The sequence below is a fragment of the Sciurus vulgaris genome, assembly GCF_902686455.1.
Source record: "Sciurus vulgaris genome assembly, chromosome: 8".
In the NCBI taxonomy this organism is placed as follows: Eukaryota; Metazoa; Chordata; class Mammalia; order Rodentia; family Sciuridae; genus Sciurus; species Sciurus vulgaris.
In genome coordinates this window covers 104864566-104892277 of record NC_136468.1, presented here as the reverse complement: position 1 = coordinate 104892277, position 27712 = coordinate 104864566, and the positions used below count along the sequence as shown (strand labels likewise).

The following is a 27712-nucleotide window of genomic DNA, read 5'->3' as shown; positions in this document are numbered from 1 at the left end:
TGCTATTTTGCTGAATTCATTTATAAGGTTTAGAAGTTTTCTGGTGGAGGTTATTGGATTCTCTAAATAGAGAATCATGTCATCAGCAAATAGTGACAGCTTAAGTTCCTCTTTTCCTATTCGTATCCCTTTAATTTCTTTGATCTGTCTAATTGCTCTGGCTAGTATTTCAAGGACAATGTTGAATAGAAGTGGTGAAAGAGGACATCCCTGTCTGTTCCCGTTTTTAAAGGGAATGCTTTCAGGTTTTCTCCATTAAGAACGATGTTGGTCGTGGGCTTAGCATAAATAGCCTTTACAATGTTCAGGTATGTTCCTACTATCCCTATTTTTTCTAGTGTTTTGAGCATGAAGCGGTGTTGTATTTTGTCGAAAGCTTTCTCTGTGTCAATTGAAATAGTCATATGATTCTTAACCTTAAGTCTGTTGATGTGACAAATTACATTTATAGATTTCCGGATGTTGAACCAACCTTGCATCCCTGGGGTGAACCCTGCTTGATCATGGTGCATTATCTTCTTATTATGTTTTTGTATGCGATTTGCCAGGATTTTGTTAAGGATTTTTGCATCTATATTCATCAGAGATATTGGTCTAAAATTTTCCTTCCTTGATGTGTTTTTGTCTGGTTTGGGTATAAAGGTGATACTAGCTTCATAGAATGAGTTTGGAAGGGTTCCCTCCTTTTCTATTTCCCAGAATACTTTGAGAAGTATTGGATGAGCTCTTCTTTGAAGGATTTGTAGAATTCTGCTGAGAATCCGTCTGGTCCTGGGCTTTTCTTTCTTGGTAGGCATTTGATGGCTTCTTCTATTTCATTGCTTGAAATTAATCTGTTTAAATTGTGTATGTCCTCCTGGTTCAGTTTGGGAGGATCATATGTCTCTAGAAATTTGTCAGTGTCTTCAGTATTTTCTATTTTGTTGGAGAATAGATTTTCAAAGTAGCTTCTCATTATGTTATATATTTCAGTTGTGTCTTTCATGATATTTCCTTTTTCATCACAAATTTTAGTAATTTGAGTTTTCTCTCTCCTCTTTGTTAGTGTGGCTAAGAGTATGTCTATTTTGTTTACTTTTTCAAAGAACTAACTTTTTGTTTTGTCAATTTTTTGAATTTTTTTGTTTCAATTTCATTGATTTCAGCTCTGATTTTAATTATTTCCTGTCTTCTACTATTTTTGGTGTTGTTCTGTTCTTCTTTTTCTAGAAGATAAAATGTAATGTTAGGTCATTTAATCATTGACTTTTATTCCTTTCTTGAATGCGCTTCATGCAGTGAATTTTCCTCTTAGTACTGCTTTCATAGTGTCCCACAGAGTCTGATATGTTGTATAAACATTCTCATTTACCTCTATGAATTTTTTTTATCTCCTTCCTAATGTTTTCTGTTATACATGCTTCATTCAATAGCACATTGTTTAGTCTCCAGGTGTTGGAGTATTTTCTGTTTTTTGTTTTTTGGTTCTTTTGTAGTGCTGGGGATTTGAACCCTGATCCTGGTGCATGCTAGGCAAGCATTCTACAAAGTAAGCTATATCCTCAGCAACAGTAGTTTCAGCTTTTTGTTTTGTCATTGATTTCTAATTTTATTCCATTATCATCTGATAGAACACAAGGCAATATCTGTATTTTTTTGCATTTACTAAGGGTTGCTTTGTGGCATCACATATAGTCTATTTTAGAAAAGGATCCTTGTGCTGCTGAGAAGAAAGTGTATTCACTCATTATTGGATGGAATATTCTAATGTCTGTTAAGTCTAAGTTATTGATTGTGTTATTGAGTTCTATGGTTTCTTTGTTCAGTTTTTGTTTGGAAGATCTATCCAGTGGTGACAGCGGTGTGTTAAAGTCACCCAGAATTATTGTGCTGTGCTCTATTTGATTCCTGGAATTGAGAAGGATTTGTTTGGTGTACATGGATTCACTGTTGTTTGGGGCATAAATATTTACGATCGTTATATCTTCCTGACTTATGGTTCCCTTAAGCAGTATGAAATGTCCTTTTTTATCCCTTCTGACTAACTTTGCCTTGAAGTCCACTTTATCTGAAATAAGGATGGAAACCCCACTTTTTTACTGAGTCCGTGTGTGTGGTAGGTTTTTTCCATCCTTTCACCTTTAGTCCTGGATGTCTTTTTCTATGAAATGAGTCTCTTGAAGGCAGCATATTGTTGGGTCTTTCTTTCTTTTCTTTTCTTTTTTTTTTTTTTTTTTTGGAGGGGGGGTTGCTGGGGATCGAACCCAGGGCCTTGTGCTTACAAGGCAAGCACTCTACCAACTGAGCTATCTCCCCAGCCCCGGCCCCCTGGGTCTTACTTTTTAATCCATTCTATGTCTTTTGATTGATGAGTTTAAGCCATTAACGTTCAGGGTATTATTGAGATATGATTTGTATTCCCAGTCATTTGGGATTATTTTTGGTTTTTAACTTGACTTGGTTTTTCCTTTGAATGGATTTTCCTTTAAGGTAGTTCCTCTCTTTGCTGACCTACATTGTTGTTTTTCATTTCCTCCTCATGGAATATTTTGCTGAGAATATTCTGTAGCACAGGCTTTCTATTTGTAAATTCTTTTAACTTTTGTTTATCACGGAAAGATTTTATTTCCTCTTCAAATCTGAAAGTTAGTTTTGCTGGGTATAGGATTCTTGGTTGGCAACCATATTCTTTCAGAGCTTGAAATATATTGTTCCAGGCCCTCCTAGCTTTTAGAGTCTGGGCTGAGAAATCTGCTGATATCCATATTGGTTTCCCTCTATATGTAATCTGATGCTTTTCTCTCACAGCCTTCAAAATCCTATCTTTATTTTGTATGTTAGACATTTTCATTATGATGTGCCTTGGTGTGGATCTGTTGTGATTTTGTGCATTTGGTGTTCTGTAAGCCTCTTGTATTTGATTTTCCATTTCGTTCTTCAGGTTTGGGAAATTTTCTAATTAAATTTTCATTGAACAGGTTGTTCATTCCTTTGGTTTGTATCTCTGTGTCTTCCTCAATCCTGATAATTCTTAAATTTGGTCTTTTCATGATGTCCCATAGTTCTTGGAAGTTTTGTTCATGATTTCTTACCATCTTCTCTGTTTGGTCATCTTTATTTTCAAGATTAGATATTTTGTCTTCATTGTCTGAGGTTCTGTCTTCCATGTGATCTAGCCTGTTGGTGATGCTTTCCATTGAGGGTTTTTTTTTTTTTTTTTTAATATAGTTTCCTTCCTTTCAAGGATTTGTTTGGTTGTTTTTGAGATTATCTATCTCTTTGTTGAAATGATCTTTTGCTTCCTGCAGTTGCTCTTTCAATTGCTAATTGGAGTGATCATTCATTACTGCATTTGCTCTCTTATCTTATCCTTTGCTTCACGAACCATTTTATTTATGTATATTATGAACTCCTTTTCTGACATTTCTTCTGTCATGCTTACAAATGTGTTGTCAAATGGGGAGCTGCATCTCAGTGTGTGGGCTTGGTTGTCTGGGGGTCCTGGAGGAGGGATGTGTTCAGTCTGGTTGAGGGGTCCTGTAGGCAGGGAGTGGTTGGTGGGGCTGAGGGATCCTGGAGACGGGGCTCAGTCAGTCTGGCCCGGGGTCCTACACGTCCTGGCTGTTGTCTCAAAATGGCAGCTACCATGTGTAACTAAACCTGCAGGTACCCAACACAAATATTATATATATACATTTATATAAAATATTCAAACAAGAACACAAGGCAGAATGTAGCATAAGACGTGAGGCCCTGGTATTTAAGTCCCAGAACAAAACCAAGACATAATGTGAACATCATTTTGATGCCCACAACTTTACTCCTAAGTAATCATTTTCAACAGCCTGATGCAAAGCCTATAAATCCTTCCTCTCGGCATTCAGAGAGATACACTTAGACCCACCATCTGGAGTTTATCTGTTTAAATATAAATTGAATTATATTGTATGTGTTATTCTGCAACCTATTTTTTTCTCCCACTAAACAATTTATCTTGGAGATCTTAACAGTATATGTAATTCCAGCACAGTCATTTTAAACAGTTAGTGTTCCAAAGCATGGATATCTAAAAATTATTTATTCAATCACTTCCAGAACTTCTTTTTTGGTGCTAGGAATCAAAACCAGGGCCTTGTGAGGCTACGAAAGCTCTCTACTGCTGAACGACGCCCTCAGCCCAAGAAATAACATCTTATTGTGAATAAATTATAAGAATATAAAATGGTATGATATGATAGCTAGATGTTTAGAAGCATTAAAGCACAAAAGATTTACCAGATTTGGACGTTCATGTGTACAAAGCAAATGTGAGTGTAGTTTTCAATACAGGGGGTGGAAAGTGAATGGGTCTTATAGCCAGTTAGACCTAGATTACAATCCCTGGTCTGACTGGAGTGAGATGAAATCTTAGAGTAGTTTTGATTTGCATTTCCCTAATTGCTAGAGATGTTGAACATTTTTAAAATATATTTTTAGTTGTAGTTGAACACAATATCTTTATTTTTGTGGGGTGCTGAGGATAGAACCCAGGGCCTCATGTATGCTAGATAAGTGCTCTACCACTGAGCCACAGCCCCAGCCCCTGAACATTTTTTCATATATTTATTGATCAATTGTATTTCTTCTTCTGTGAATATCTGTTCAATTCCTTAGCCCATTTATTGATTGGGTTATTTGTTTTTTGGTGTTAAGTTTTTTGAGTTCTTTATATATCCAGGAGATTAATACTCTGACTGAGGTGCATGTGGTAAAGATTTCTCCCATTCTGTAGGCTCTCTCTTCACATTATTGCTTCCTTTACTGAGAAGGAGCTTTTTAGTTTGAATTCATCCCATTTATTGATTCTTGATTTTACTTCTTGTGCTTTAGGAGTCTTCTTAAGGAAGTCAGTTCCTCGGCTGATATGGAGAAGATTTGAGCCAACTTTTTCTTCTTTTAGGCACAGGGCACTCCAGTCAGAATGGCAATTATCAAGAATACAAGCAACAACAAATGTTGGCCAGAATGTGGGAAAAAAGGCACACTCATACATTGCTGGTGGAACTGCAGATTGGTGCAATCATTATGGTAAGCAATATGTGTTAACACAAAAGGACTGAGCCCAGTGCAAACTTCACAGATCAGCACAACCTTTATTCAGTGATGAAATCATGCCTCTGATGGACCCACTTTCCTGATGGAAAATGAGCCACTGGTCAGAGGAGGAGTCTGTGCTTATATAGGTTACACTGAGAGGTGACTTAATGAGTGTGTCAATTTGGGCCCTCAGGATCTGTTCTTACTGGGCAAGATGATGGGTCTGGGATCAGCGGTCAGTATCTGGGTTTGTCTTTACTGGGCCAAATGGAGGGACTGGGGTCCCAATATACTGTCACTGGGAAAGGATTTATTTCAGGAAGGATCAATTCTTTGGCTTCTTCTCAGAGACTATCACTCTAGGCTTGATGGACATCTCCTCCCCAGGGCTTGTCTGGTTACTAGGAAAGAATGTATTGAGAAAGGATCAATGCTATCAATGTGTTGCCTTCTTCCTCACTCCCTCTTCCAAGGTTACACTGTTTTGGAGTTTGTCATTTTCCATATCCTACAGATACCTCAGAAAAATTGGATGGAACCACCATTTGACCCAGCTATCCCACTCCTCAGTTTATACCCAAAGGACTTAACATCAGCACACTACAGTGACACAGCCACATCAGTGTTTATAGCAGTTAAATTCACAATAGCTAAGCTATGGAACCAACCTAGGTGCCCTTCCACAGATGAATGGATAAAGAAAATGTGGCATATATACACAATTGAATATTATTCAGCCCTAAAGAAGAATAAAATTATGGCATTTGGAGGCAAATGGATGGAAATGGAGAATATCATACTAAGCAAAATAAGCAGATCCCCCCCAAAAAAAGGCTGAATGTTTTCTCTGATATGCGGATGTTAATTCACAATAAGTGCATGGATGCTAGGGAAGAATAGATGTACCTGGGTTTAGACAGAGGATAGTAAAGTGAGGAGAGGGGATAAGGGGGTAGGAAAGATAGTAGAATGAATTGAACATTATTACCCTATGTGCATATATGATTACATAACCAGTGTGATTCTCTATTGTGTGCAACCAGAAGAGTGAGAAGTTGACTCCATTCATGTATGATATGTCAACATGCATTCTACTGTCAAGTGTAACTAATTAGAACAAATAAACAAAAAAATTTAAATAAGAACAACAAAAAGTTCCCAAGTCTGTCTCTTACCAGTCATGTAGTTTAAAATAATTCACATAACTTTTCTAAACCTGTTTTTTTTTTTTTTTTTGTGGTGCTGAGGATTGAACCCAGGGCCTTGAGCTTGCAAGGCAAGCACTCTACCAACTGAGCTATATCCCCAGCTCCTGTTTCCTCATTTTTAAAATGAAATAAAGAGTCTACATTACCTATTTTGTCTTAAGGATTAAAAACATGGATGTAGAACATTCAGTGGTAGAGTGCTTGTGTAGCATGTGTTGGAGGCCCTGGGTTCAATCCCCAGCAGTACAAAAGTAAATAAATAAGCAGCGTGTATCAAAAGTACTTAACATAATGCCTAGCACATAGCAAGAATTCAAATTAAAAGGATGAATGAGCCTAAATTGTTGAAAAAACTTGGTCATTCCATTTTCACATTTATTCTATATTTTTTCCTGCTTGTAAAATTGAAATATTATTTTATTTTTTAATTTATTTAGAGATGGACTCTCCATATTACCCATACTGGTCTTGAACTCCTGGGCTCAAGAAATCATTCCCCTTAGCCTCCTAAGGTACTGGGACTATAGGTACATACCACCCACACAGTGAAATACTTTTTAGAATGATTTTTTATTCACCAATAAAGTCCATTTCTAGACATTTATTTCTCATGTATACTTCATGTGTTTTATTAAAAATCAAAGTCCTAAAAAGGGAGAGCTGCTAGTCATCAGACTCTGATCCACTTCATCTTGACTAATTTGGAAGTAATGAAGTTCATAAGTTTCCTTGTCAGATGCAACACATGAAGTCAATCATGAAGATTAGTTTTAAGGTATTTTCAATTACCTCTTAAAGAACAATTTCTCAGAAATAGCTGTGATTTTATTCTTGAAGCATTCAATCCAGTTTTTCCATTGCCTTTAATCTCCTTCAGAAACTGTTCCTATTTTAAAACAGAAAAAATGCAAAACTAGGGAAGAAAACCCTACTAGGGAAGGCACCAAAATTTCCAATATCAAAAATTCCATCTTCTGTGGAATAAGTGAGGTCCAAATTAAACTTCCAAGGACATTTTTCTGCTGGTATTGATTTGACCCTTTAATCAATACCAATTGTTCCAGCTATCAAGAAAAGATGGGAGGCTGGGGTTATGGCTCAGTGATAGAGTGCTCGCCGAGCATGTGTGAGGCACTGAGTTCAATTCTCAGCACCTCATAAAAATAAAATAAAATATATTGTGTCCATCTACAACTAAAAATATTTTTTTTAATTAAAAAAAAAAAGATGGCACAACTTGATAGGTGATGAAGTGATCAGACAGCTGAAATATTATTTTAAATGCCTTCTTTTCTGATTATAAGGCTAATATATAGTCTAAGAAGACAACATAAAATATATTATAAAAGTATTTTTTAATCATACAAATAATCTCATCATCCTAAATATTGTATTGTTAAATGTGTATTCATTTCTTGGCAATCCACTTTTATGGAAGAGGAAGAGCAAGAAAAGAGAAGGGAACCAAAGAAGTTAAGTATGGTGGCTCCCACCTGTAGTTACAGCTACTTGGTAGGCTGAGGCAGGAGCATTGCTTAAGCCCAAGGGTTCATGGCCAGCATGAGCAACCTAGCAAGATCCTGTCTCCACAGAGTCGGGTACGGGGAGAAAAAGAAAGAAAATGAAACCAGAGTTTTGAAATGAAACTAGATTTCCCGCTTCTGCTAGCAACGGGGTTTGTGCATGCTTCAGGCCTCACCAATTCCCTTCTGGGTTGTTGTCTTGCAAATTTGAAGAATAAAATCCTCACACAATAACAAAACGTAGAATGAACAAATTAGGATTTAAGTGGGGAAAGATAGAACTCCTTCGATGAGGGAGAGGACTTGATAGTGTTACAAGGCTGGGGTCTTTCAGGAAACTGAAGGAGTATGAAGATGTCCCACCCCTCAAACCCTGATTCTTGTGATCAATTCAGAAAGATTTCAGACATCATACTCAGAGTAATACACATGAGTTTATTGAAGGGATAGGAAAAGGGAAAGGGGGACACTCTCAAGGGACAGAGTGGGTCCTCTCAGAGGAGAGAGATTGCATGCCTCTCCTACACTCCAATTTGTTGGGAATCCTAGAGAAGTTTCCAGAGAGCACCACTCAAGTTCACCTCTTGTTTTTTGACTGACAGAAGGATGACATCAGACTTTCAAGACTCCACTGCCTCTAGGTCACTTTGGCCCATGCTGACCAGTTCTAATTGGATTCTTAACTATACATTATAGGTTTTTGGGGTTTTTTTGTTTGTTTGTTTGTTTGTTTGTTTGTTTTGGTGCTGGAGATCGAACCCAGGGCCTTGTGCTTGCAAGGCAAGCACTCTACTGACTGAGCTATCTCCCCAGCCCCATTATAGATTTTTATAGTTAGGCGGAATAATCCTTATCTCTCTGAGTTTCAGGATCTTGTCTGTGAAAAGGGTCACAAAATTTCCTACTTCAGGGTAACTTGGGTTCCTCTAATCAATGTTATTTGGGGCTTGAATTTCTTCTGCAGATAGCAGGTAGTTTGCCAAGGAATGTGACATATTCTGGTCAGTCTAGCTAACAGTCTATTAGTTTTGTACATCTTAACAGAAAACAAATTTTTGTCTTTTTCGTGTTTTTTTTATGTTCTGTTTTACTTTATTCTTATGAATTTTCTTTTAAACTTGTTTTGCCTTTAGTTTGTTCCTTTTTAAGTAGACAATATATGCCCATTTTACAAATTCAAGATGACCCATGTTTTTTGTAAGAAAATATTTTTCAAATAAAAACATTTACTTTGGATGTATTTCATCATAATCCAGTGGGGTGGGGCAAATAGGATTTGAATACAAAATAAAGCAAAAGTGTCCATGAGTTGATGATTATTGTAACTCTGCAAGGATACATTAGGTTTATTGTACTATTTGCTTTACTTCCAAATTGATTAAAAATTTTAGAGTGGAGCACCAGCTGCCTGCTGTTGCCTGGAAGTTCACTGTCACAGTACCTGCAGGTTTGGTTACATGTAGCTGCTGCCATTTTGAGACAACAGCCAGGCCCAGTAGGACCCCTGGCCCGACTGACTGAGCCCCATCTCCAGGATCCCTCAGCCCAACAGACCACTCTCTGCCGCCAGGATCCCAAGACCGATTGACTGCGCCCTACCACTAGGACCCCAGACCAACTGACTGTATCCTGCCTTCAGGATCCTGCAACCAGACCAACCACACCCCACCTCCAGGACCCCTGCATGACCAACCGCACCCCGCCTCCAGGACGTCCAGCCGATCACGCCCACACCCCAAGCTGCAGCTCCCTATTTGCCAACACATTTGGAAGCCAGCGGGGCCATCTTGGATAATCCTGGAAGCTGTATCTCCCACCTTTAGGGGGCGCAAATCCCATCCTGAGACACCTGCTGGAGACTTGAAGCTCATTATCAGGTACCCCTCATGCATCCTGCTACTGAAGATTGGGAGGTTTGAATACTATATGACTGTTATACTGTAGATTTTTTTTCTCCTCATTGAAAAATTATATCTTCACAGAAGAATATATAGAGGTGGTCAACAAATATATGAAAAAGTGCTCATTACCCCTGGTACTTAGAGAAATGCAAATTAAAACCACCCTAAGATTTCACTTAACTCCAATTAGAATGGCTACAATCAAGAACACAAGCAATAGTAAGTGTTGACATGGATATGAGGAAAAGGGCACACTCATACATTGCTGTGGAGTTGCAAATTGGTGCAGCCATCTGGAAAGCAGTATGGAGATTCCTCAGAAAGCTTGGAGTGGACCACTCCTCGGTTTATACCCTAAGGACTTAAAGTCACATACTACAGTGATGCAGTCACATCAATGTTTATACCAGCTCAGTTCACAATAGCTAGATTGTGGAACCAATGGAGATGTCCTTCAATTGATGAATGGATAAAGAAACTGTGGTATACATACACAATGGACTATTACTCATCCATAAAGAAGAATAAAATTATGGCATTTGCTGGTAAATGGATGAAGTTGGAAAATATCATGCTAATTGAAATAGGTCAAGCCCAAAAAAGCAAAGGCCGAATGTTTCCTGTGATAAGTGGATGAGGATATATAATGAGGGGGCATGGCTGGGTGGGGGAAAAGAGAAGAATGAAGGAACTTTTGATGGTGTAAAAGAAAATGGGGTGGGAGGGGGTGGAGGACAGAAAGATAATAGAATGAAACAGACAGTATTACCCTACATATATGTACATGTATGATTATATGAATGGTGTGAATCTACATCATGTACAACCATAGAAATGAAAAGTTGTACCCCATTTGTGTACAATGAATCAAAATGCAGTCTGTAAATATAAAAAAAATAATAAAATCACGCTGAACATCATCAATATATATAATTATACATTTTAATAAACATTAATTGATTAATTAATGGGGAACAGAGTATCCTAGCAACACTGTTCCCTTTGCAGAGGTGAAATGGAGGCTAAGGGCGGGATGGGAGGAGTTGCTTCACTGTATACCTTCCACATCTTGCAGATTTTGTACATGTGAATATCTTAACCACTCAAAAATTAACTAGTTTTAAAGAGAAAAGCCAAAACAAACAAACAAACAAAAAAAAAACCACTTAATATGTTTCAAGAAGTATACTGTAGGCCAGGCACAGTGGTGCACACCTGTAATCTCAGCAGTTTAGGAGGCTGAGGCAAGAGGACCACAAGTTCAAAGCCAGCCTCAGCAATTTAGCAAAGCCCTAAGCAACTAAAACCCTTTCTCAATAAAAAATAAAAAGGGATGGGATGTGGTGGTTAAGTGCCCCTGGGTTCAATCCTCAGCACCAAAAGAAAAAGAAAAGTATTTTTTCTCTCATTTGCTAACTGACATTTATAGGATTCTAGGTACTATAACACACACAGAATAATGACTTAAAAAAAAATTCTGTTCACTGAGCCTTTTACAATTCAACCTAAAGACTGATGATCAAAGCAATATGCAATGGGTACTGCAGGCATACAGAAGGACATTTAATACAAAACAGGATGTCAAGGGAAGGCATTCTGAAAAACAATGATATCTCTTGGAGGAGATTAAAGGAGAAGCTGAGATGGAGAATTATTTGAACTAAGGGCAAAATCACAGACAAAAGCAAGATGGAGTTCAGGGTTAAAGAGAGAAGTGACAAAACACAAGATGAGCATGAGCCAGAAAATGTACAGCCTTCTACACCATGCTAAAGATTTGGAATTTTTCTTGAAATTCAAGGTTAAGGGAAAGTGATGATAAGATTTGCATTTCAAGAAAAAGTGGATGATGTAATGATGCATGAAAAAAATGGACAGGATGTTAGTCAAGAGTTTTCCTGTAATCCAGGAGGGAAATGACAAGGGTTAAACAGTGGCAATGGACAGACCAAAAAAGCCAGATTTTAGACATTGAGAAAAAAGACGTGTGAAAGAGATCCAGTCAAATGTTAGCTTTTTTCAGGCTTTTTGTCATAACAAGTCTTTCTTCTTAAGGGACCTTTACATATGCTCTTTTTGTATGTGTGTGTAACACTGTCCATTCCACCAGAACGAATTCTTTCTTTCTCTTTGGCAGTACCCTGTTCTTTTCCTTCAGTACACTGTACTTATTTTATTATTTTTTAAAATATATATATTTTTTAGTTGTAGGGGGACACAATACCTTTTTTTAATTTCTATGTGGTGCTGAGGGTCGAACCCAGGGCTTCACGTGTGCCAGGTGAGCGTGCAACCACTGAGCCACAACCCCAGCCCTGTACTTATTTTAATTCACACATTTGTATGTTTACATTTTAAACATCTGACTCATTCAGTAGAGGACCATGAATGCAGAAACCATGTCTAACCACTCAATCTCCAGTACCTAGTACAGTGTCTGCAAACAGTAGGCACTCAATGATTTGTTGAAGAAATAACTCATGTTTATAAGGCCTTGATAGACTGATAATTTTAGTCACCAAGACTGGAAACACAAAGGAGGGATAGGAATTAACAGTAAGCTACTGCTTACTAAACCAACTCTACCTATTTTTTCAGGGTTCCATTAATCTGAACCCTCTTCCTGACTCTTGTCAACATCTTTCTAATTTTCCAAACTCTCATCTAAAAGCTCACCCTCTCCTCTCCTTAAAGACTCACTTCCCCCAATTTCTTCTTCTGGTGAGGGCTGACTCCAAAGCTACAGTCCCAGTCAGAAGAAAGAATTCAAAGTTGGCACAAGTATTGCCTACCTGGTGACAAATTACTGAAATGCAGGCTTAGGAAAATCACGCCATAAGAATGGGAACTCCATCCTCCGCAACTCCTAGAACACTGCCCAGCACTGTGCATACTGTTTAAACACAAGCTGGAGTGAATTAGAAAAAACTGCTAAGAGTAGGCTTATATCCTGGTTATCTATTGCCTGTGTTCTCAAGCAATTGACTACGTCCGTTTAAACTCATTTCTTCAACTGTGAAATGGAGCTGACTCTCCCCGAAAGCTCAGATTCTCCAGGTTGGGGGATGAGGAAGACGATGATGATGGGCCCTTTAAAAGTTGTGCAAACAGGTTGTGGACCGGAGAAGAAAAGATCGCTGGGGCGCTAAGTGTCAATCAAATGCATTCACACTTATTCTCGAATCTTCACGAGTTTCCGAGGGATGTAAATTCTGCTTCGGAACTTTTCCTCTGTTCTATTCAGCAGTTTTCCCCAAACTTTAGCCTAATGCGTAAGAAAAACAAGGCAAACTAAAAAGAGGAAAAGCGGGCCCCTGTTATGGGTCCGCGCCTGAAGCGACCGCGAGATCAGCCAGCCGAAACAGCTGCTCAGCGGGTGGATAAAACAACCTTGAAACTCAGTGTCCGCGTGATACGAGCCCCGGCTGAGATGAAGAAATACCCAGTCTTAGTGGAAAGTCGCTTGAAAAAAAGCACGCGACAGCTTCCTCCCCAAACAAATCTCAAAACTCAAATAACCAACACTGAGAATGGGCGGGAAAGTTCGGACGCCTGAAATCGGGCCACCTTATTGGTTAACCCCGTTGTCGTTCCCAGTGTCCCGCCTCCCTTGCTCGCGGGCGATATTTTCATTGGCCCTCCTCCGCTCTCATTGGTTCATCCTTCTGTTCGTTAGGCTCGTCGCGTGGCTAGAGGTGGAGGGCGCGTCAGTGTTGGGGCTGAAGGACCCGCCTCCGCGTGCCGTGTGCAAAAACAAACAGCCGTTAGGGAGGAGGTGCTGGGGGCGGAGTTCTAGTTAGAAAAAGGCTCGCGATTGGGCAGTTGCTGGGGTTCAAACCAGCAAGGTGGGCGACCATTGGCCGTAGTGGCTCGAGGCGGGCCCCGGTTATTGTCCGGTCCGGCGGCGGCGGCGGTCCGAGCTGCGAGAGCGGCTGCGGCGGCGCGGGGCGACAGCGGGTGGTCGCGCGGCCGAGCGGAGGCAGAGGCGGCCGAGACCATGGTGAGGGCGGGCGAGCGGCGAGGGTGTCGGCGCGGAAACTGGCGTCAGCGTCGCTACCTGTGGAGTCGGGAATTGGCGGGCGTCGGGGTCGCGTCCGGCGAAACGTCTCGCCGCCCTCCGGGGGGGCCCGGGCCGCGGAGTCCGTGGTGGGTGGCTGCCCGATCGCTGGGCAGGGCCAGATCGGGTGCGAACTCTGCTCGGAGCAGAGCAGGTCTGTCCCGACCCGGTCGGCCCAGCGACGACGGAAACGTCAGAAATGCCGCACGCTAGTCTGAAACGAGAACGCCAGAACCCAACGGCCCGATCTGGCTTGGAAAGACAGAAACAAGTGCTAGTGCGCTGACGCACGAATGAGGTCAAGCGGGAGCCGCTGTACAAGTTAGAAGTCTTTAGCGTTGTTTGGTTACGTAATCTCCCGGGCCGTAAATTTGAGGTTTTCTGCGAAAGGGGCTTGTATTCGTGGTCTTTTGAGCCAGAAAGAATGGTCTTACGAATCAGAACCGCACGATTTGTTCTAGGTGATTGCATGGGTTTGAGATGAACGCCCGTTATCCTCTGACTCCTTTGCAGTTGGCGTTTTTTCACTGTACAACGGTACTTCCCTTTGCCGCTGCTGTGGATTTTTGATCTTACATATCTCTTATAAAATCCAGATCTATTTAAGAAAAGCGAGTTTTTTTTTTTAATGAAAGTGAATAAAACTTAAGCCCCGTTGTAAAATTGAGGAAAGGACAAACGTGCTAAAGGATAAGAGACATGCATTGAATCAAGTCTATAATAGCGACACTTTTATTTATTTATGTCGGTATTCCTGCTTTAAGCAGCCTAAGACAGGTAACTTCAACTGGAGGGACCTGCTTAAAAGTTAACTTCAGGTTTCATTTCTTTGTTTTTGTTCTGTTTTGCGATGCTGGGGATGTCATGTCTTATACCACAGATATTAGATGACATATCCTATCCTATGCCTGAGAATGACACGTGTGGAATTTAATAGACATAACACCTAACTATAAGCAGATTGGCCAATCAAGAGGACACAGATTTTGGTTATTGTAAAATTCTCAAACTTGGAATTGGAATAGGTCTTATGGATAATTGCATCCAACCTCTTATTGTAGTTTACTATTATTATAGTTCACAAACTGAAGTGGAGGTTACATCTAATCTGTAAATTGCCTCAAGCTGATGATTTTCATGAACGTTGCTAATTTTTAAGATGTTTCTCCATCTCTAGTGATAGTTATTGTCTACATTTACAAGCAGTTAAAAATATATAATCATTAGCAAAAATACAGGAGGCATCCAGTTGTTATTCTTGAAAAGATTTTAAGCTTGAGGGGGAGTAAATACGTTTTTATTAAATCAGTATGAAAATATTCAGTGTCCAAGTTTTTCTAAGTGAAATATACTCAAGCATCCACCTTATCCCATATATATATATATATATAAAATTTAACCAAGGGGCTTAACCAATTAGTAATGATACATTTCTTAGAATTAGTATTTTTATATTGCTTATATTTTGTTTCTCAGTCATCAACTGTATGAATGTATAAAATTGGGAGGATACAGATTGAGAGGATTTGGGAAAGAAAATAATTATCCACTTATTGTACAATTTTGTATGCAGATAAGTTTGATACCACAAAAATTTGTTTTTGTTAAGTGTAAAAAATGTATCTGGAAGGCTGAGATGAGAGGATCACAAATTGGAGGCCAGCCAGCCTCAGCAATGTAGCAAGGCCCTAAGCAACTTAGACTGTGTCTTAAAAACTATAAAGGGTGGTCTGGGGTTGTGACTCAGTGGTAGCACACTTGCCTAGCATGTGTGGGTCACTGGGTTCAGTTCTCAGGACCACATATAAATAAAGGTCCATCAACAACTGAAAAGATATTTAAAAAAAAAAAGCTAAACTAAACAGGGCTGGGGAATATAGCTCAGTGGTAAAGTGTCCCTGGGTTCCTGGGTTAAATCCCCAGTATTTTAAAAAAAAAAAAAAAAAAAAAAAAAAGGTATATGGAGTCTCCAAACCTTGGAAATAATCATTTAATGTATTAAGGCTTTTTTTTTTTTTTTTTTTTTTTTTTTTCTTTTAATGGGATCTTGCTATATTGTCCAGGCTGGTCTCCCAGTGCCTGGATTCAAGCAATCCTCCTGCCTCATCTTCCCAAGTAGTTGGAACTACAGGCATGTGCTACCACACCCAGCATATATTAAGGCCTTTAAAAACTGATTATAGCCAGTGCCTGAAATCCAAGTGACTTGGAAGGCTGAGATAGGAAAATCAGAAGTAGAGGTCTTGGAAACTGATTGGGACCCTGTACCAAAAAATAAAAGTTGGTTATACATCTACTTCCTTAAAAAGCAAATAGGTAGAACAGCAAATAAAACATTTAAAACAGGATAAAATTGCTTAAGCAGAGTAATTATAATTAGTGTATAAATTGAGAAACCTGGGGAGTTTTGTGGTTGGTAGCTTTTAGTTAATAACTAGTTCTTATTTTTTTAATTGAGTCACAGGGAGACAATGATAATTTTAGACTCATACCACTTAAGAAGATTTTACATGTTTTTTTAAATGTTTTTTTAGTTGGCAATGGACCTTTATTTATTTATATGCAGGGCTGAGAATCAAACCCAGTACCTCACACATGCTAGGCAAGCACTCTGCTGCTAAGCCATAACCCCAGCCCCCATGTTTTTTTACTAATATAAAGATGAAGTTTTTTTTTTTAAATTTAACAGATGAGAATATCTTATTAATGGAGGTGACTTCAAATAAAAGATGATCTATCTTTTTCTTGTATGGCAATATAGACAAATTATTAAAATATTGAGGCATCCTCAGAAATCTGGAGAGTTTCAGTTCTCCCTAGTAAATGTAAATCTCGCTGAATTGTTTTAATGTCAGAAAGAGAATATGAATTGATTCGTAGACTGTTTTTTCCTGCTTCTAATACCTCCCAGGGCAGTGCTGTTTTGTTGTACCACACACATACAGACACACACACAAAACGCACAGGATTTTGGGCGATTAGTGTTTGATCCACTGAGACTTACATACTAAACATGGTTGATTATAGATTTAAAAAAAAATTTTTTTTGAGGAAGGCCTTACATAGAGAATATGCCATCTCAAAATTTGCCTTTTAAAGTATAGACCCTCAAGCCACCAACTCTTTAAACTGACTCTTTTTAACAAGGTTGTTTGTTTTACAGATTTAAATGGCGAAGTCAAGCCAGGCCAGTGGCACATGACTGTTGTCCCACCTCTTGGGAGGCTGAGACAGGAGGATTGCAAGTTTGAGACCAGCCTTGGCAACTTTGCAAGACCCTGTCTCAAAAACTAAAAAGGACTGGGCATGTACCTCTGTGATAGAAGATCCCTGGGTTCAATCCCCAATAACTATTAAAAAAAAAAGAAGAAGAAAATGAGTTCCTCTTAAACAAAAGCTCATAGCTTTTGCACATAGAAATAGGATTTGTAGGTTCTGTATCATTATATCATAACTTGGGCTGGGGCTATAGCTCAGTTGTGCTTGCCTCGCATGCACAAGGCCCTGGGTTCAATCCCCAGCACCACACACACGCACACACACACACACAAAAAAAAAAATATATATAAATATGTATACCTCATTTGTTGAAATAACTGTTTAATAATCTATTGCATTTAGATATCATAATTAAACTATTCTCCTGTAAAGTGGACATTAAGATTATTTAAGAAGCATTTGTTTTCTGTCAGCCAAAAGTAGGATTTGTCCCTTTAGTAGAATTTATGTATGTGGTAAAATACATAACATAAAATTTACTGTTTTATTTATTTATTTATTGGGTACTGGGGATTGAACCTACATGTGCTCTACCACTGAGCTGTATCACTTTTTTTTTTTTCTTTTTCTTTTTTTGAGACAGGGTCTTGCTAACTTGCTTAGGGCCTTGCTAAGTTGCCGAGGCTGGCCTTGAACTTGTGATCCTTCTGCTTCAACCTCCCTAGTCACTGGGATTACAGGTATGCAACGCCATGCCTGGCTCCATTTTTAAAGTGTACTGTTTAGTGGTATTAAGTACATTCCCGTTGTGCAACCATCACTACCATTTATGTCTAAAACTTTTTCATCTTCTCAAACTGAAACTATTAAACAACAATTCCCCATTTTCTCCTCCCTGAGTCCCTGGCAACAAATTCTACTTTCCAGCTATGAATTTTACTACTCCAGGGTCCTAAACATTCTAACACAAGCTGTACCACAGCACTTCACCCCTTTTCCTTTTTGAGAGAGAATCTCACTAGGCTGGCCTTGAATTTGGAATCCTCCTTCTTCAGTCTCATTAGTAGTATATACCATCATACCTGTCTAGTATTTTGTCTTATTATGACTAGATTTCATTTAGCATAATGCCCTCAAGTTTCATCCATATTACAGCATGTATTGGGATTTCCTTTTCAAAACTAAATATTATTCTTTTCTCTTGTATATTTCATTTTGTTTATCAGTGGACACAGTTTTATTCTGCCTTTTGGCTATTGTGAATAATGTTGCTATAGACTTGGACGTACAGATTACTGTTTGAGTTCTTTCAATTTGGGGGGATATACCCAGAAGTAGAGTAATTGAATATGTTTAATTTTTTTGAGGTTTGTCACCCTCCCCACTTGGTAATGTACTTATTTCTTCCAGAAGAGCTACATTTTAAATGTTTCTATGGAAATAATGTTATATCGACATTTTTCAAATTTGTTTAATTACATAGTATTTCAGATATGCATAAAAATTACTGACGTGTAAGAATCATCAATCAGAAAGTTGAGAAATATGTTCAAATTTTAGAATTTTAGAATGTCACACTTTAAGTGGATGTTTAATGTTTGAATTTTTTATAATAAGGTAATTAAATATGATAATCATATGTGTATTTACAAAGGAAGAAGGGGGATCACCTAGGTATTTTTAACTATCTAGAATAAAACTAGAAATTTTGTTGCTTGATTTTTTTTTTTTTTTTTTTTTTTTTTTAAGTAAGCATTTTAATTCTTCATCCAAAACTTTTTTTCTTTCTTTCTTCTTTCTTTCTTTTTTTAATGCAGGCTGGAGGCAAAGCTGGAAAGGATAGTGGGAAGGCCAAGGCCAAGGCAGTGTCTCGCTCACAAAGAGCTGGACTACAGGTAATGAATCTGTACTGTAATAGTTTGTTTTTAAATTATTCTTTTTTATTGCATTTTATGACCTATAAGAAACCTTTTTAAACAGGGAAGTTGGAAGTTCAGTGTAAGATTTGAGTTAAGTTTTTTTTAGTTTAGTTTTATCCTTATGGCAATGGTGAGAGTTTGAGTGAGTGAGTGACGTGATCCAGGTGATCCTGAAGGAAGCGGGATAGGAACTTAAATTGATGTACACATTATATATTTTAAGGCACCATGTAAATTCTCAATTAGAATTTATTCAAAGCATATTTAATTTGAAGTGTGATAGAAGTCAGATAGTTTAAGAACAAGTTAACATGTACTTAGAGTGGGATGAGAAAGAATAAAAAACATGTACAGAAAATGAGTGGAGAATAAAGGGCTTAAAGAAAGTCAAAGGAAGGTTTTTCCTGAGGCTTAGAATTTAAGGCACACAGACATTTGTAGTAGGGTTATGTTATGAATTAAATTTAAGTGGATTCACTTTGAAGTTCACCAAAACATCCATATGGAAATGTCCAGAAGTTGGAAACACAAGTCCAGCTTTTTAAGAACAGTGATAGAATTACAAATTTGAGATCATTTGTGCAAAATTGATAACTCATGCTTTAAATAAGTTTCCTAACTTGTGAATGAGAAAGGAATACAAGGATTCATTGGTAGAGCCTGAGTGAGGAATCCTCAAGGGATAGTATTAGAATACCAAATAAAACAGGATTTAGACTACAGTCTAACTCGTACATATACATATGAAGTATACATATATGTATGTAAGAATGATATGCATATGTACACTTATGTATAGTAGTAGTACATATACTTATTAAGTACATGTATGTTCACTTAAGTACTGTGTTGTCATTCCCCCTGCTCAAAATAAAGTTCTTAATTATAGCTCTCTGTTATATACTGACTGCTGTAGATACACAGTCCTAATAAGGAAGAGGAAAAAAAGCCAGGTACCATCCACCTATAGTCCCAGCTTTTTTTTTTAAGAAGTTCATAAGCACTTAGTTGGGGGAATGATTTTTCTCCTTATCTGGAAGTGACTACTAGACTTCAAGTGTGGTGTTCTTCAGAGGCCAAGTCTAGGTTGGGAGAAATGATGACAAGAAAGTAAGGGTTTGAGGATTTATTTATTTATTTTGCCATATTAGGGATTGAACCCAGTGCTCTCTACCACTAAGCTACATTCCCAGTTCTTATTTTTTAAATTTTGAGACAGAGTCTCACTAAATTGTGGAGGCTAGTCTCCTGTGATCTTTGTCTCGCTTTCCAACTAGCTAGGATTACAGGCATATACCACCATGCCTGCCACAAGTTTGAAATTTGTTTTTAAATTTTGCCTTTGAAAGGATATGTAGACTAACTAGAAGTAGTTGTTGTAGAGCATGGGAAAGTTTTAAGTAAAGTTTGCAGAAGGAAAGGAGCCAGTGGAAAGGAAGTTATTGGAGTTGTTGAAATAAAGGAAGAATGAAGGGGTGAGGATGGTAAGAAGTGATGGGAGTGACTGAGGGATGCAGCTCCATGGTAGTGTGTGTGCTTAGCATGTGCAAGGCCTTGTTTTAAATCCCTAGCACCATCACCACCAACAACAGAAATACAAGAAGGAAAAAGAAGTGGGGAGGGTAAGTCAAATGGAATTAGTATATTTGGAAGTAAGGAAGTACCCTCATTCTCAGTAGAAAAAAAAAAGTCAATGAGAAAATGGTATTGATTTTTCTTAGCTGTCAAGTCATCTCTTAAAACTGAGCAAAGAACAGAGTTAAAGTTAGAGGAATGTAATGGAAATTCAAAGTCACATGTAACTGTGTGAAGGTATTTACTAGATATGAATATGATCACTGATCCATGCAGTTGATAGCACAGCACAGTTTCTCTTTATTATATAATGAAACTTTCCATATTGTACAGGAGTTGAAGATTTGGGGCATATTATCAGGATATACAGTCCCCAGGAACTATTAATTGCCAAATAGGTTTGATTTCAAATATGTGTGACCAAGTTGGTTTGTTTTTATTATTTTATGTTGTCTTATTAAGGCTTTGATTATGACTCAGTGATGTGATGTTAGGATTATATAGTGCTTCGCAGTGAGATATCTCTCTTTCAGTTTCCTGTGGGCCGCATCCACAGACACTTGAAGACTCGCACCACAAGCCATGGACGGGTGGGTGCCACTGCTGCCGTCTATAGTGCTGCGATTCTGGAGTACCTCACTGCTGAGGTTTGTTGGGTCATATCTTGTATATGGGATTCCAAAAGATTTTCTAAAGTAAAAGAATGAAACCCATCAAATATATATTCAAAAAGACATATGTGCTCTTTAGTTTCATTTCTTTGAGCGAACCCAGTGTCTCTCACATGCCAGGCAAGTGATTTGCCTCTAAGCTACGGCCCCAGCCCTTTAGTTTCTTTTTAATAGCAGTTTTAGCTGTATCTTTTAGGCCTGTCACCCAGTGTTGGTGTTAAAAAGAAATTTGGTATACTTACTTTTACAGTGAAGCAAGGTCCAGGAGTCCATATTTTTAACTGACCTGACAAAAGTATTAAATACTATACAAATTAAGTGAACTCTGATGTGTGTGTGTGTGTGTGTGTGTGTGTGTGTGTGTGTGTGTGTATACATATATATAGTAGAGTCAACAGGCAATATTTATGACATTTTACAGTATGACCTCTTAGTTTATAAAGATTGGAATGGTTAAAGATTTGCCAAAATGATGATATATAAAAATCACAAGCAGGGGATACAGTTCAGTGGTAGAGTACCTGCCTGGCATGTGCAAAGTAAGGGCCTGAGATCAATCCCCAGAACTGCTTTTTAAAAAAAAATCAGGTATGTACGGTGGTACACAACTATAATCCTAGCAGCTTGGGTAGCTGAGGCAGAAGGATCATGAGTTCAAAGCCCACCGCAGCAACTTAGTGAGGCTCTATCTAAATAAAATATTAAAAAGGACTGGGGAGGGACTGGAGCTGGGGCTCAGTGGCAGAGCTCTTACCTAAAATGTATGAGGCACTGGGTTCTATCCTTAGCACCACATACAAAAATGTGTAAATAAAATAAAGGCATGCTGTCTACAACTACAAAAGGCATCTACAACCACAAAAAAAATTTTTAGAAATTTAAAAAAGGACTTGGGATGTGATTCAGTAGTAAAGCACCCCTGGGTTCAATCCCCAGTACACTCCCCCCTGACCAAAATCACAAATATGATATGAGAGATTAAAAAAAAAAAAAAAAAACTAAAGATCTAATCAGTCCTAATTTGGTTGTACATAGATTGACATTTTAGGAAGATATTTGGGCAAAGAGTTTTTAATTTTTGGATCTTGGATTATCACTTTCCCCATTCCCCACGAAACTCATTCAGCTACATTCCAGACCAGGGGAGTGATTTGAGTAGTGAGCAAGTCAAGTGGTAGAGATAGATAGCAGATCTGTAAAAAGGGAAGGTTCTTGCTTAAGGAAGATGTGGATATTATAAACTGAGGAATTTAGGTTTAACCTGTATGTCAGTTATTGTTGCTGTCATTTCATTATCTTCTTCAAGTTATCCGTGTCCCATTGCAGATATAACATGGAATTATAGGTAGTTTTTAACTTTTAAGTTAAGATTAAACAGGCTATAGGTGTAGCTTACTGATAGAGCATTTATTTAGCATGCTTGAAGCTCTGGGTTCAATCCCAGCACAAGAAAAAAAAAAGATTAGAAAATAAGTACACTTTTAAAAGCAGTCAACAGGGCAAGGGTTGTAACTCAGTGGTGGAGCTTTTGCCTCATATATATGAGGCACTGGGTTTGATCCTCAGCACCACGTAAAAATAAATACATGAAGATATTGTGTACATCTACAATAAATATTTTTTAAAAAATAAGCTGTCAACATATTCTACATATTTAAATTTGGAATTTTAGTCATTCAATAGAGGTAAATTATTGAAATCTAAGCCAAGAGTTCAGATTAGGAGTAATCACTTTTCAGTCTTGGCTTTGCATTAGGTCCATTTGGAGAACTTTCAAATGGGCCTTATTTAAAACTAGTCAGAATCCCTGAAGAGAATGGGGAGAGTATTGGTGGTTGTGATTCTAATGTACACAGTCTTAACCACTGCTCTACTTAAATGAGGAAGCTCTATGATTTCTGTATTACTTCCATTAAAGGTATGATAATGCCAGTATAATTTATGGAGGCACAAAAAAAAAAAAAATGCAGTGTCTGGTTAACAGGAACTTTAGAATTTCTCTACTTGAAAATCCCCATTATAATATGAAAGGATTCTTGCTTATTGCCTATGAATTTATAGAGACCATTAACGTTAAAAACCTGTGAATAAGAAATTATTTTAAATTACATTTTTAAACTCTTTTGTTTCTTTTTTTTCTTCTGAGTATTAAGGAATAAATTCCAGCCATTAAGGGAAATGAACCACCAGATAGACTACATGAATACCAAAAATAGACTGCACACATAAATTAAAATAGATAATTTTTCTGAATGTTTACATTTAGAATCTTGGTTGAGGGATAATATCCACTGTTCTTCCTTTAATTTCTTTCTATATACAAGTAGGCTTTTGCTCAAGTTTCTATCTCTGTTTCAGAGAATGATTATAAAAGGGGTCAAGTGAAGTAATGAGTTTTATGAAAACATTATAGCAATAAAGGAAAGAAATGGTGCACTGAACTCTTTAAACTTCATTTGACACTGTTTCATGACTTGCTTTGTAGGTGCTGGAGCTGGCAGGTAATGCTTCCAAGGATCTTAAAGTAAAGCGTATCACTCCACGTCACTTGCAGCTTGCAATTCGTGGTGATGAAGAGTTGGACTCTCTTATCAAGGCTACCATCGCTGGGGGTGGTATGTATTATTAAACCTAGATTGTTACTGGTCTTTCCTAATAAGTATATCATTCAGATCAATGATCCTTTGCATTTGAATGACTAACTAGAAAGCATATAAACTTTAATTCCCTAAACCTTAAACCTATTACATTTCTAGACTTCTTTTCATGATGATCTGAATAAATATTTGCTCTCCTTGTAGTCACACATAATACTAGTCTTATTTTAGCCAGTACTTATCTAAATTTCATATGTGATACTTCAAACCTGATGCTTCAAATATTTTCCATACCTTTAAAACTATTTTTGAAAAATGGTCTTGAGAAATTGCTTAACATAATACCTTTGAAAGGGCTAAAATACTGGAAATGGGTCAGGATCAATAAAAGAGGTAAGTTGGTAGTTCTTAATTTTTTTTTGATTATCAAGAGGACCTAAGAAAACTACTGTTACTTGTCTCTAAAAAATCACATTAAATCAACTTTACCTATAGTTTTACAGGGTTCACAGACCCTTGGGGTAGGGGTAGTCCTTGTAAGTACTTTTAATGTGTATTTGCTTTTTTTTTTTTTTTTTTTGCTTGAGGCACTAAAGTGTTAAGATGTAGCCTGCTAATTAGGGCTCTGAAGGCTGAGGCAGGAGGATAGATAGTAGGTTCAAAGCCAGCCTCGGCAATTTAGCAAGGCCCTAATAAGTAACTTGGTGAGACCCTGTCTCAAAATAAAATACAAAAAGGACTGGGGATGTAGCTCAGTGGTTAAGTTCAATTGAGTTCAATCCCTGGTATCAAAAAAAAAAAAAAAAAAAAAAGGTAGCCAGCTAAAAACGTTTTTAATAATAACTTGTTTTGTTTTAATTTCATTCTAGGTGTGATCCCTCATATCCACAAATCTCTGATTGGAAAGAAGGGACAGCAGAAAACTGCTTAGAGGGTTGTTTTAACTAACCCTCTTCCTCCCCGTCATTGTACTGTAACTGAGACAGAAGATAACAATGGGGATATGTGGAATTTTTAAAAACAGCTAAATGGAAAGGCATAGACAATTACTGTAGACATACTAAAAAAAGAAACATTTGTATGTTCTTAGACTCGAAGTTTGATAAAGTACCTTTTCATGTGGTGACAGTTGTGTGTTGATTGGCTAGGTTTCTCCCATATGTTTTATACAAAAATGGAATTGATAAACCATTTTTTACAAAATTAATTGTCTCAAAACTGTTCTGTTCGTGATGTATTGGAAATATTTTGCTCAGCTTTTGAAATTTTAATTCAAATTCATTATTCAGCATAATCTTAAAATAGAGATTGGGAATATAGCTTTATCATGATTGATATGCCATGTTATATTGAATGTTAGATGCTATCAATTTGTAGTAATGCTCCATTATTTTATTATATACCACTAAGGAAGGAAAACTCCTTGAATTAATACCATCAATTACAGGATACATCTCAATTTCAGAGATGTTAGATTATGGAAAAATGTGCATTTAAGACTGAAATGAGGTAGTAGATTTACTGGATTCCTTTATTGAGCACTTCACCACGTGCCAGGCCCTGTGGTCAGTGCTTCGCTAATCAAGAACTCTTATTATCCTCACTTTATAGACATGGAGCCTGAGGTTCACCAAAATTAAATGATCTGCCAAAAAACATTGAGAACTAATAGAATGGAGCAGAGCTAGGATATATATACCTAGATCTTACTGACTCAAGAGCCTACACCCTTACCTAGAATTAATGTTAGATTTATCAAACCTTTCTGCTTTTGGCTTAAAATTCCAACTTTTGGTGGTCTTTTATTGATATAGTAACATACATTAATTTGTACGATCTTTTAAGATTTAATTTTTGTTGTCGGTTTCTAAGTATCTGTTAGAAGATTTAAGTTAATGTGTTAATTAATGGTCCATCAGAAAATTCTATTTTTCTGTCTGGAAATCTTCATTAAAGAAGGAAATTTTTTGATGTTTTATAGTATAACACTATCAAAACAAAACTCAATTTTTAAAATATTTTATTATGGAAATTCTCACAAATACACAAAAATAAAGAGAACAGTATGGTTAAGCCCTGTGTACCCATTCTCCAACTGCAACAGTTGTTTTGTGGTCAGTCTTATTTACCCATATCCCCACCTGCTCCCTACCAAATGGATTGGTTTAAATCTCATTATAGGTATAATGTTCTCATATCTGTATACTATAGAGAAATACTCAAACATCTCTCCAAATATGAGACACTTTTTAGAACAGAACCATAATACCATTGTCTTAAGATACCTAAGACATTTTTTAATCTATGATACCAGTCAGTATTCAAGTTTTCCACTCTTTATTTTGTGTGTTTGTGTGCAGTACTAGATATTGAACCTGCAGCCTCACACATGCTAGGCAAGTGCTCTACAACTGAGCTACATCCCTAATCCTTTATTTTATTCTGAGACAGGTTCTTGACAAATTTCCCCAGCTGGCCTTGTGCTTGATATCCTCCTGCCTTAGCCTCCTGAGTAGCAAGGATTACAGATGTGTGCCAGTACACCTGACTGTAATATCTTTTTTTTTTTTTTTTTTACAATTAGTTTGTTTGAATCAGGATCTAGATAAATATATCTTGCATTTTGTTGGTATCTCTTAAATTCCGTTTTAATCTATAAATTTCTGTTTTTCTTGTAATTTTATTTGAAGAAATTGAAATGTTTGTCTTGTAGAATTGTCCCTTAGTGTGGATTTTATTGAATGCATTCTAATGCTGTCATTTTAGATTTTTCTCTCTTATATTTCCTGTAAAATGTCATTGAGATCTAGAGGGCTTTTTTTGTTGTTCTTTTAAAATTGATGATGAGTTTGGGTACTGCCAGCCCATTAAAAGTTGTCAGCTTTTCCCCTAATGGTTTTGGTTACCATTAGTGATACTTGCCCAGATCCGGGATTCCATTAGAGGTTGCCAACCAATAAATATGTCATTCCTTCTGCATCGATTAGCTGAAATATTCTATAAAGAACTTTTGCTTACCCCATTTATAAAATAGGGTAAAATAGACATTTCAAATTCTGACCATTCTCTGGGCCCACATTTTCAAGTTTCTTTATGAAGAGTCATGTGAGGTTTGAAAAGTTTTCAGAAACACAAATAGCAGAAGGCAAAATATCACAGACCTTTGAATCACTTGCCCAAGGGCATTTTTACTAGAGTTTTCTAGTTACTTGCTTCAAATGAGTTTTGGCACCTTTTGTGTCAAAGATGTATTTTGGACACAATTGTATTTTATCTTCTAATAAATGTAGAACAAAGGGCTGGAGATATAACTCAGAGACAGAGCTCTTGCCTATTGTGTGAGGCCCTGGATTGAATCCTTAGCACCATGGGGAAAAAGAAAGGAAAAAATGTAGGATTATTAGGCCATGTACACAGCCTAACTTCTACACTTAAGTCATTCATGTTTCATCCAATCCATGGAATATTTTCAAAGTATGTTCCAGCCAGTATGTCACTTCATCTACACGTTTTGGGGGGAGATACCAGGGATTGGGTCCAGGAGCACTTAACCACTAAGCCACATCCCCAGTCCTTTTTATATTTTATTTTGAGACAGGGCTCTCACTAAGTTGCTGAGACTGGCTTTAAGCTCAAAATCCTTTGCCTCAACCTCCCGAGTTGCTGGGATTACAGGCATGTGCCACAGCTCCCGGTGACACCTAAACTTTTTTGTTTGTTAGTTGTATAGGTGGACACAATACCTTTATTTTTAATTTTTTTAATATGGTGCTGAGGATCAAACCCAGGGTCTCACACATGCTAAGTGAACCCTCTACCACTGAGCCACAACCCCAGCCACTAAACTTGTTTTAAATAGTTGTGCATTTGTATTTTAGTTAAACACAGAGAAACAGAGGGAAGAATTTTTTTGTTAACAGAAAGTAGAACTTGAACTACGTAAAAGAATGGGAAGAGTACAGTAGAGAAATAAGATGAAATAGATCT

General features: G+C 37.5%; 1 protein-coding gene across 1 annotated transcript; it reads left to right on the top strand.

Moving 5' to 3' along the window:
• The first annotated feature begins 11998 nt into the window (after positions 1–11998).
• On the top strand, positions 11999–24928 carry LOC306668459 (histone H2A.V). The gene is made up of 5 exons (XM_079151852.1): positions 11999–13687; positions 18781–18858; positions 20991–21104; positions 23614–23743; positions 24595–24928. The coding sequence occupies exons 1-5, from the start codon at positions 13685–13687 to the stop codon at positions 24654–24656; spliced, it is 387 nt and encodes a 128-aa protein (XP_079007978.1). The 5' UTR covers positions 11999–13684; the 3' UTR covers positions 24657–24928.
• The last annotated feature ends 2784 nt before the right edge of the window (positions 24929–27712 follow it).